At 43.0% G+C, this 12,202-nt stretch overlaps 1 protein-coding gene across 1 annotated transcript in view; it reads right to left on the reverse strand.

Annotated features, from left to right (window-relative positions):
• The window catches only part of grid2 (glutamate receptor, ionotropic, delta 2), a 498,322-nt gene that overhangs the window by 221,707 nt on the left and 264,413 nt on the right, over nt 1-12,202 (reverse strand). Inside the window, exon 4 of the mRNA XM_086174064.1 lies at nt 1,856-2,061. Within this exon, the coding sequence (XP_086030190.1) occupies nt 1,856-2,061 (206 nt within the window). The remainder of the gene's footprint in view (nt 1-1,855; nt 2,062-12,202) is intronic.

The following is a 12,202-nucleotide window of genomic DNA, read 5'->3' on the forward strand; positions in this document are numbered from 1 at the left end:
CTCTGAAAGTGTGTGACATATTGTGTCGAAAATATCCAATTCTGTTTCCTTCAATGGAGTTTTATATACATATATATAGTAATATTTGTAAAGAAGAATATTGTGATCATTTATTTCTGACAAGGAACATTTAGGATGGGGTGCATATAGTGAGAATGTCATGAGCAACTGATATACAGCCATATTAATGGAAAGATCATAATTTGTATTTTTGAATTGTATAGATGGTAGCAGATCCAATGGCGTCTCTTGTGCTGGTGGTGCACAGCAATTCAAATTTTTCAGAATTCAATCTCAGTGTATTTTATATTGTTTCTAACAGTCACCTCAAATACTATTAATAGTCAAAATCATGCATAGGTCCGTTCGTTAAACATCTAACTTTAGCTCAGGAGCTCAGCTCATCGACGAGAATAGAAGCAAAATGCGAATATGATGATGAAGATATTATTTCTTTATTCATTTATTTGCCTACTAGAGAGCGTATTTAAGGAATTTCAAATTGTATTTGAATTTTTAATCTGTCTATTAATCCCTTAATAGACGATATTATTATTTGCAGACTGTTTTTCTCAAGGGCGTCACATGTGGACTCGTTTTCCAGTTTCCAGAAGATAAATTACTCTTAAAGATGACCAGCTGATCGACTGATTGATTTCTCCTTCTCCTCCCTCACGTGAAGTCATTGATAATTATTAAAGTTTCAGAGGCCGTCCCTCTGAAACTTGGTCTGGCGTGCACGCTTCCATCCTCAGTCCGTGTCTCTTTTCAATTTTCGCAAGAATAGGAAGAGAAAAATATTCATCGGTCTTAATAATTTTGCCACCCTTAACGTCAGCATTTTAATGGCTGCGTGGTACGAATAAATTAATTTATAAAACCCTGTGTGAGACTGACACTGTAAAAAAGAATTTGGCCAAAGGAATATTTCACTGATTTTACTGCCCGATAATAAGAACCTTGAGTCAAAAAGAAGATTGAGAAGTAATATCAAATCATTATTCTAAAAGTAAACTCGCTCTAATTACCACACTTGAATTTGGCTTGCGATACGGATTGAATGAGTACATATTGTATCTCACTCTATAAAATAAGAAAAAAGGAACAGAAACTTTTTTTTCTTTTTTTGCAGTACGCCACAGCGCTACGGCAAACTACAAGTTTCCTGAAGATTTCCAGGGTTAAAATGTCGTCTGGTCACCTGTTATTGACGTAACACTGAATCCCATCGCAGTTTTCGATGCTAAACTACTTATGCTAAAGGATTGGATTCTACATCGCCGCGCAAACACACCGCCGGGCTGACATGAACACACACCCGCAGCCACAATGTAACACCCCATCTTTCACCTCTTCCCTGTCACGCTTCCATCCAAATTAGATTGTGATTGCTTTTGCTGAGGTCACTTTTAATTAAACCGAGATGAAACCATGACATATGGGATTAGGCCCCCTCCCTCCTGTCCCTTCGAAATTATGAATTCATAACTAATGCAAAAAGGCCTATCCCATTCAATGCCGACCTCCATATCAATTGCGTATCGCTGCAAATATACCCTTCCTTATTGTCATCTTGTGCAAATAGTGCTTTGTGCGTGCAAGTTCGTGTCACGCATACAAGCACAATTACATCTGTTGTACTTGAATTCTTTTTGTACATTGCTCAGTTTGGTGTTTCCTTCTGACTGCTATCCGCCGCTGAGGCAAATAAAGTTAATGCAAGTTGACAGAGGAATCAATGACTCCGCGGCCGCGGCATAAAGGAAACGCACAAATCCCCACAACCGCAAACAGGCCGTGTTTCGACGAATATAGCTTGATAATTCCGAGAGGTAAGAAAAACACCTTTCCTTACCTCGGTGATGAAAGCCTTGGCGGTAGCCGGCCTCATGAAAAGCACGGCTCTGCGTAGCGTGTCCCTGTAACGGTGGAGCTCCTCCACTCGCATGGTGGTGAACAGACCGGTGATCATCATGTTGATGTTAGATTCCACCTTCTGCAGAGACACGTCCATCCCTTGCTGAGACGTGCGGTCCAAGAAATCTTCGATACCTCGGATATCTGGATAAAGAGAAATGTAGAAATGATGCTCGCGATAAATTTTCCCTTTAAAATCACAAGGTGCAAACACGACCTATTGTACGAAGTAGTTGAAGATGCATATAATCATGTTTTATGTGTGACCCTCTTATTTAGCACTTTTATCAGTGTAATGACAGAAATCCCATTTAAATTCATGAGACCTGATGCTCGTCTTGGAACGAATTATAAAACCCAAGGTTGGGCTTCTACAATTGAGGTCTGTCCGAATTGGAGGACTTCTCTGAACGAATCTAAAATTAAGACCACTTTTGTGATGCATTAAAATGTTTTCCCGATTGGTCCATTGATGGAGATACTGGTGAACAAAACCTTTTTTAATAAATCCCACTAAAATCTTCCAGTGGCCTCAAAGTACTGTAAGAAAGATTTCAATGTCAGTGGTGCAAAATCTACTTGGATCATTGAGCCAAAAGAATTCACACCATATTCTTTGGTCTCGAACTCGAACAAGTAGATACCAGAGGGGGTTTACATTCTCCCAATCACGCAACGATGGCGGCAGAGCTGCCATGAAACCGGGCGATAACCAGGCCATCGGGAGCAGCTTGGGGTTCAGTGTTTTGCCCAAGGACACTTTGACATGTAGATAGGAGAAGTCGGGGATTGGAGGGACGCCCGCTCTGCAAACCGAGCCGCGGCGGCTCCGGCGAACTCGCTTCAGGATGAGTTACGTTGAGATGACTCCAAGATGGGCCTCTTCTTTCTCCAGCTTTGGCTGTTTTGCTATAAAACTTGCTCCCAGGCCAGGAGAGCTCGGCCATAAAGTCATACTGAGTTGTTCTCTTTCCAACGATTTTCTCTCTGGAACTATTAAAGTCTCAAAAGTATCCTTGAATCTCTGAAAACTTCTCCATTGTACTATTCTTGAGGTACAGTTGTTATATCATTAATTCATGTATTATCCTGCACAATTCTAATATCATGTTTGATATATGCGTTAATGCTTTAGGTGCGGATAAGGGCAATTAAAACAATAACTACACTTGCCGATCCAAACCCGTTATTCCTGTTTTAACACCGAACATGCAATTAACTCTTGACACTCTAAAGAGTTTTCAATTTCAGCAGCGAATCCCGGTAATGAGTTATATAAAGAGTCATTGTTGCATGAAATAAAAGTATCAAGGAACGAATAAACAAATATAATGATCGTATAGGTATTTTCACTGCATGGGCTCCTCCATTCTTAATGAGGTACATTGCAGGTCAAGGTAATCCTTATTACGGTACTTCGGTTGATACCCCCGCTAATGATGTCTGAAGATGTGCATGTGTAGTTATGTAAACCAACTAACTAATGATGTGTTTGATATGGAAAATGGATGACACCGCTGTCATTGCAAGTGTCACTGATGAATATTAACTGGATTGATTAGACCTGTTAAGGACTGGGGAGTGAGGGGAAATGTATCTAAGCACATTTTTAGAATTTCTAAATGAGAGGAAATGAACCTCACGGTGAGGTTCCTCGTTCGAACCCTGACTTTCTGCGTGGAGTCCTCGTGATCTCCAGTTTCTTTCTATAATCCAAAGACATGCAGCTCACTGGAGATCCTAAATGGATCCATGAGAGCGTTAATGCCCTTATGCCTCTAAATGTGGCCTTGGGATCGACCAATCCGGGGTGGACCCCCAGCCTCTCGTCCAATGACAGCTGGGATTGGCACCACCCACACTTGTTTTAGGTTTGTCTGTTGAGGTTCTCACTCATCCGGGTCTTGGAGAGTCCTTGTCGAAATCTTCTTGCCACTCGCAACTGGACTTGAGTTACTTCACTTGAAGTTGCGTCTGTGGAGGTTCCCAGTCTTCCAAGTCATGGTGAATTCTTGTCGAAATCTTCTTGTCTTGGCAACTGGACTTGAGTTTCTTCACTCGAAGACGTTTCACCTCTCGTCTGAGAGGCTTCTCCAGTTCTTGTGACCTGTGGGGGGTTTCCCAAGATAACTAGCAGGGTTGCGGGCGGGTCTCGGTTACGGTGGCTTGTTATGTAAATGGCCAAGTTGATCGGCAGAATCTAGGCGAAGCGGGGTGGCTCTGCTGATGGGGGTGTCGTTCCTCGGCGCATGTGAGCCGACCGGCTTGTCTGGCTTTACCTTTTCACATTCCTATCCAGGTAATCCCCAAAAGCTGCTCCTTTATCCCCGAACGAACGACACCCCTATTAGCATAACAACCCCCTTTGACCTAGTTTCTGCCCGTCAACTCTTCTATAGCAACAACATAACAAGCGACCAAAACCGCCTCTTCTTGTTCTTCTTCTCCTTTCAGCTTTTCCCTTCAGTGGTCGCCACCGTGAATCAAACTTCTCTATCCAACCCTATTCTCTGTATCCACCTCTCTCGTACAAGTTTCCTTTCATTCCCGTTGATCGTCTTCTATTGCGCAGCACCAGCCTGGACCCGCCCAGAACCCTGGCGTTTATATTATATTTCTCCCAACGGACCATCAGAACTGGAGAAGCCTTTTGGACAAGGGGTGAAACATCTTCAAGTGAAGAAATTCAATCCAAGCTGCCGCAACAAGAAGATTTGGAGAAGAATTGTCTTTGTTTTATGTCTTTTGGCGAGAGAGTTGCGCTTTCAGTCTACTTGGAAAAGCTGACATGTAGGAAGGTCAACGACTGCGATTGCCATCGCAATTATTCTTACTTTGGAACTTGTAATATGTGGATTGAATGCCGCGGGTTGGCTCTCGACAAACCAAGGCCTCACTCACACCCACTGAGAATATTTTCATCCAGTTTAAACAAAACAGTCAGAACATCTCCATCCCCTCTCCAGTTATTTGGTTGAGATCCATCTTCCCGCTGTTCAAAGGGCAGAGTTTAAGCATGTTTGCAACACCGCTGAGTGGATCATTGACTGTCAGCTGTTTTCCTTTAAGCAGGTTCAGGACACAGCGGCTGATGGTGTTGGGTGAAATTACCGCTCACCTTGTCGACCAACGCGACCATCTGTTAGCGGAACAATCCCCATTAGCTGTGTTAAACATAAACACTGTCACGTTCTCTACAAAGGTTCCTTCAGAGGGCCTCCCGCACACATCTCACTTTAAACTTCATATACATTTATAAATAAAACATAAACATTTTTTTCCATATTTGTCGAGTTATAAATGACCTCTCAGTTCACCTAAGGGAAGAGTGGACAACAGATTTGGATATTATCCTTATGATATTTAGTACTAGTGAGACCAGCGATGCTGTATGGCCGAGAAACGGTGACAATGACAAAAAGACTGGAGGCAGAGCTGGAGGTTGCAGAGATGAAGATGTTGAGGTTCTCTTTGGGAGTGACCAGGATGGACAGGATCAGGATGAGTCCGTCAGAGGAGCAGCACATGCTAGATGTTTTGGGGAGGACTGAGATGGTTGGGTCATGCAGAGAAGAGGGATATATCGGTAGACGGATGCTGGGATTGGAGCTGCCAGGCAGGAGGTCTCGAGGAAGACCAAGGAGAAGATTTTTGGACAAAGTAAGAGAGGATATGAAGGTAGTTGGTGTAAGAGAGGAGGATACAGAGAATGGGATTAGATGCAGAAGGTTGATATGTGTGGCGACCCCTGAAGGGAATAGCCGGAAGGAGAAGTAGTAGTAGTATGAGTAGTAGTACAATGCATTCAAAAGTTAAGATTTAAAATAGAGATCTTAATTCTCCTCAGCCTCACTGGTAAGGTCTATTCAGCGTTGCTGGAGAAGAGGGTCCGCCGGGTCGTGGACCAGCTTTATACCCTCTGCAGGGTCCTCGAGGGGTTCATGGGAGTTTGCCCAACCAGTCTACATGTCTTTTGTGGATCTGGAGAAGGCATTCAACCGTGTCCTGTGGGCGATCCTGTGGGGGTTCTCCGGGAGTTTGGGGTACCGAACCCTGATAACCCTTGAATTATCGGTATCGGAGCTTGGTCCACTTTGCCATTTGTAAGTTGGACCCGTTTCTGGTGAGAGTTGGACTCCGCCAGGGTTGCCCTTTGTCACCCATTCTGTTCATAAGTTTTATGGACAGAATCTCTAGGCGTAGCCTGGGTTTCGAAGGGATCCAGTTTGGTGGCCGCAGGATCGAGCCTCTGCTTTTTGCAGACGATGTGGTTCTGTTGGCCTCAACGGGCCATGATCTCCGGCTCTCACCGGAACGGTTCGCACCCGAGTGTGAAGCAGCTGGGATGAGGATCGGCACCTCCAAATCCGAGACCGTGGTGCTAAACCTGAACCTGGTGGAATACCTGCTTCGGAGGTCCTGCCCCAAGTGGAGGAATTCAAGTATCTCGAGGTCTGGTTCACAAGCGAGGGGAGGATGGAGCGGGAGATCGACAGGGGAACGGACCGGCGTCTGCAATGATGCGGACTCTGAACCGGTCTGTCGTGGGGAAGAGGGAGCCGAGCCAACAGGCGAAGCTCTCAATTTACCGGTCGATCTACATTCCCACCCTCACGTACGGTCACGAGCTGTGGGTAGCGACCGAAAGAACAAGATACACGGATACAAGCGACCGAAATGAGTTTCCTCCGCAGGGTTGCCGGACTCTCCCTTAAAGATAGGTTGAGAAGTTCGGTCATCCGGGAGGAGTTCGGAGTAGAGCCGTTGCTCCTCCGCATAGGGAGGTGTCAGATGAGGCGGCTCTGGCATCTGGTCAGGATGCTTCCTGGACGCCTCCCAGGGAACCAATTCCGGGCGTGTCCATCTGGGAAGCCACGGGGAAGACCAAGAACATGCCGGACAGACTACGTCTCCAGGCTGGCACGCCTTGGGGTCCCCCCAGACGAGCTGGACCATGTGGCGGGGGAGAGGGAGGTCCGGGCCTCACTGCTCCGGCTGCTGCCCCAGCGACCCCATTCCGGATAAGTGGTGGAAGATGGACGGATGCATTTAATCCACACAAAAAAAGAGGTGATGGGGATGTTTTGCAATATTTCTCTTCGCGTTTTTGATATTTTGCAGTTGAAATAAGATGTCAATGTTGCTGTCCAAATGAGTATGCTGTTCTCCTTAGACAGACATAATAAGGGGATTAGCTGGCCCCTTCATTGTGGCTCAGAATGCAATGCAATTACACACTTCAAAGAATGCGGCCACATGTGGTCTGGACCACCTCTGAACGTGGTCTCTCGGTGCTACCTTAAACACATCTGGCTATGTTTACAAATGCATTCAATGTCCCCCACTTGTGATTTTACCAATTCGGAAGCTGTTTATAGTGGCCGAATTCAAACAGCACCAAAAAGAACAGCATGTTTAAACAAAAAAAAAAAAAAAAAACCCAAAAAGAAGAAAGAGACGTTTCAGGTGTTTGATATTAACTAAAATATGATTTCATAAATAAATGAATTAAAAGAAGCAAATAAAACAAGGCAGTCAGTCAATCTGTCTTCCCACATATGGCAAATAAAAAGCATCTTGACAGAGGTGGATTATTCAGAAAATAGCGTCAGCCTTTGAAATCCCATATAGCTCCTCTGTGTGAAATAATACATGTATGGCTCTGGGAGAAAAGGGTATTTCTGCATTTTCTATGTTCTGGGTTTTTTTTAATGTCTCTTCATCTGAAGTTGGGAGATACAGTTTATTAAAGTTGTCCCGCAGCAATCAGAGCTCAGTGAAATACTGGCTTCATCAATTTCTTCCAACATATTTATTTGTGTATTTTAACAAGTGCAGTATTCAAATATATCACATCATTGCCCTTATAAATTTGTTGCCTCTCTGACTTGGCTCTTTATTAGCATGTTGTCATTTCACTACTTATTATCTGGTCTTTTATGTGGCACGGACAAGAAATTTGATTGAAATGAAAAAGGAAAATGACAACGTCGGCTATTTATTGCCTTTTTATTGGATGGATTTCCTCCAGCAGCTGTCCTCACCTGCAAGGACAGTTTGCTAGGTCTGCCGGACCTCGAAAATATAATCTCAAGTCTGATATCTAGTTTATGTTCACAGCAGATGTGAGACCAGGAAGGGTTACAACAATTCAGCTCAAAGTCTCCAACGATGTGTCCACTGCAGCGTCAGCGTCGAATGTTGATTACAACTTGATAGTTCGATTCAAATTTGAAATCAAACAGATTGTATGTTACGTCTCCATTGCCGTGGTTATAAAAACTCATCATTGCAAGGCTGGCTTTGCGAAGTGGACAAGAAAACACTTTCCATCAAAAGCGCATCGTCCAAATCCATGTTATGTCTTGCAAAAGTGACAGGCCGCTTGTTTTGCCAACTTTTCACTTTCTATAGCCTAAGGCTTTTCCAGAAATCGACAAAGAAATTAATAATAATATTCTCTGTCAAAATGAAAATCAGCCGCAAGTTAGTAAACACGATGCCTCTTTGTAAGCTACTGTACGAAACGGTGCAAACCAGCATTTATTCTTGTTTAATCTACAGGTGTTACAAGGGGAAATGAAAATGAATCATGAACTTGCAATTCAAAGGGGTGAATTAGACAATTCCTCACAAAACAAGGCATCGGGCTGTCAACGGGTCCCTCCCATCGTCTTTCCCCGTTGCCTCCAAATCCCCGTCTCAAAACGAAGGCTCCGGTTATTGTAGTGCAGCTGCCGATCACATCTGCATGTACCGAGCAACTCAAGCTATCTCTGTCTGTGTGCAGAAACACACAATCGCACTTTTACCCAAACACCGGTACCTCATTGGCACCAACATAGATAAAATACAACTTCTTAACTTTTCTTAAATCCCCGATACGAGGGTTAAAAAAGTAATGCGGTTGGCGAACGAGACAAGAAACACATATTAAACTTGTGTATGAGAGGGTGAATGGTTGTACGTCTACAGAGGTGGTTCTGTGACTGACAGGTGGCTCGTCCAGGGGTGTATGGGATTGATTCCAGCCTTTTAATGATTTACTGATGATTAATAAATGAATGAATGAATATTAACATGAAGTAAAATAAATGATAATGATGTGAGGCTTGCAGTGCCAGGAAATGTAAAAAAAAAAAAAAAATATATATATATATATGTGTGTGTGTGTGTGTGTGTGTGTATATGACAAATGGGATTCAGCTCCCTGGTTGTCTCTTCATGGCCTCCCTGCCTCCCGACCCATCCCCGCTCTCCTTCACTCTCTTCTTGCACTTGACTTGCAAATCTTCAACTGCATTTGAATAATAGAAAGTGAACCACACTTTAGGGTTATATATTCAAACACGGTTTCCGCCCGTGGAGTTTCTGCCTGTGCTCTGGTCCGACGTTACCTCTTCCGTTTCCTTAAAGGCATTCAAATGTTGAGACATGTAACCTTTGTTGGAATACTACTACAAACCAAAGAGAAAAAAAGAACTAGATCCGCTTGGGTTTCCCCTCATAGGAGGATATTGTGAGTAATTGTCGTAGTTGTAATGACTAATCAGTTATGGAGATTAGAATGAAGACAATAAAAATCAATCAGTCATTGCACACATACAAGTTTTTTTTTTTTTCCCGCTGCTAATTTATCAGTGATCGACCCGAGGCAGCTTCCTCTCCAAAGTAATGACAAAGCAAATGTATGCTCATATGTATATATATATATATATATATATATATTGTACAAATGGTTGAATTAAGAAAGACATCCGCTGCTAATTCATCACGATTTGTATATTTTAGCATTCTGCAGTTGTAGTGGTGCTTTGCAGCAAACCACCACACTTCACCGCTACTTTGTTTTATCTGGCTTTTTATTGGGCTAAGTCTGTAGAAACAACAGTGGAATATTCAGACAGAAACTAAACTACAGTGCATGGACACCTGTTGATGTACATTGACTCTGACTTTCAGGCTCACATTCAGCTTTTCCTCCTCCGGTATACTTCTACAATCGCTGATATCGTCACGCCGGGAAAGACACCAACATGAGATCTGGTCCCGTTATTAGCGAGATGTCTCCTTATGTCTCGGTCCGTGCCTCAGGCGTTTTTAATATATGCTTCGATTCACGTTCACGTTAGCAAGTAAGTTAATCATTTACCCAGTTAAAGTGTTTGTTGAACTTCTACCTCGCCTGGGGGATCTGTACTTAAATCTTAAGTGTGCCTTCATATGACTTGGTGATAAAATTCATTAGCCATAAAAAAAAAAATCGGAAGACTCTTAGACTCCCCGATGTTCCCTGGATTCATCAGGCCGTTAGCTAAGAGAAGCTAAGCACATTTTTAACTGGCACAAAACTTGTTTATCTGTCCATGGTATCATCGCCCGGGAACGACCGACTTCGTTTTCGACTCATGTTCTCGCCGCCTCGATTGGTTCACTCCGATTCATTGCTTTCTCAAATGTGGACTGTGCAAAAAAATTGTTCGACGTCAGGTCAAATCCGATTGAAATCGGTGAAATCGTGCCAGGACATAAGGACGTGCACATCAACCAAAAAGTATGTCTCTATACCGATGATATACTGATGCTCGGCTAAAAGAATCAATGCTTCTTTGGGCCGCCCGCTGTTCTCTAAGTTGTCTATTCCTTTAGATCTAAAATCCCCATCTCCATTCACCCGACGTCGGTTTATTTTGCTCCTTCACTCCCTCCCTTTCACTCTCTTTTCAAAGCCCCAGGCTTCACATCCCCGCAGTCCCCCGGGGGAGAGCTTAACCAACACTTTGTCAAAAACAAACACTTTATAAAGGCCTTGGCTCTTTAGGTGTGCATCACCTTCCCTTCCTTCACAAATCCTCCCCAGCTTTTAACACCCCTCATACCCGCACCCTTCACCCCCTTCCACAGAATTTATCTCAATGTCCCTTCGTTTTATGTTCTTTGTCTGACTTTTAGATCCAAATTCAGAATTGAAAGCCCTCTTCACTTACAATGGGCATAAATCATTTAAAGGTTAACACATATTTCCCCAAAACAGGCCATGTTCAATCAGAGTCCTCTTAATGTGTATGTTTTATGATGTCTTTTTTCATTAGTGACCGTATAATGAGCATTTAATGTTGTTCCCTCATGTGTGTCAGGTTCGTTTTTAGCCGTATTATGACGAAAAAGAACATCATAAAAGCATAGAAGTGAATAGGGTGAGTTATTGAGTGGATCGCTCAAATGAATAAATAAATAACTAGACGTTCTTATTTGAATTACAAAAGCTCAGTTTGAATAGGCCCGTGATTTTTTAATAACTAACATAATCACATTATGCTCATATCACCTCATTTAAGTCTAAATCCTGCTCTCAGAGGGTCACAAGGGCAAATCATGCTCCGTAGCGGACATCAGATTCTTATGAACAATGTGAGGGGCGGTGAAGATTTATTGTACTAATGATAGATTCATCCGGTGTTGCCGTTCACAACATGTGACCAGAACTTGTAATTTTGTGCAATTTGATTGACAGTCGAACGTGGCTCGTCCACAAGGGTGGATGAAAACAACTTCCATCATGAAAATCCATTAGCATGCCTTTCCATGAGCAGCTACTGAACACGCGTGGCGCCTGTAAGTCCCGCTATCATATAACCTTGATCCGAGAACACATGCAGATATCTCGAGTTTAATTTCACCTTGCATAACTGTCTGCCCCCCTGTTATTCAGGCTGATTTGCACTGCATTCATATGACAGGGTATGTAATCTCAGGCGTGTGTGTGTGTGTGTGTTTGTGTATGTGGGGGGGGGGGGGGGGGGGGGTCCTAATACAGCGACTGGTAAACGCTATTGGGGATTAGAAATGCATCCTTTCACTGCTGAGGCACTTTATTAAACTCAATATGGCTGCCGCTGCTGGAGTCTGCAGGAGTGGATTGGATGACCTAGATGGTTTATTTATCCGTATTCTGATAGGGGAAAAAAAAACTTTTATTTGGAAGCATTAGCTGGACTTCATTTTGGAATTCTGTTGAGATGATACAGTATTTTATATTGTTTTTCTTTAATCACTCGTGAGAATTTAGGCCATTTGTATTGGTTCAGTATTATCGTGTTTGTTCTGTCGCAAACGTCATTTAATCAAACAAGAGCTGAGGCCGACAACACATATTTCATTAAACGTGAATTTCAATACATGTGAGGAAAATAGGAAGAGCTGAATTTGAAGGCCTTTAATCGAGACTTTATTTATTTATTCATGTTATTAATTTTTTTTCAAATGAACGCATGAAACATATAAT

Source organism: Fistularia commersonii, chromosome 26 (assembly GCF_037954325.1).
Source record: "Fistularia commersonii isolate RoL2024-O1a breed Wild chromosome 26, RoL_Fcom_v1.0, whole genome shotgun sequence".
Lineage (NCBI taxonomy): Eukaryota > Metazoa > Chordata > Actinopteri > Syngnathiformes > Fistulariidae > Fistularia > Fistularia commersonii.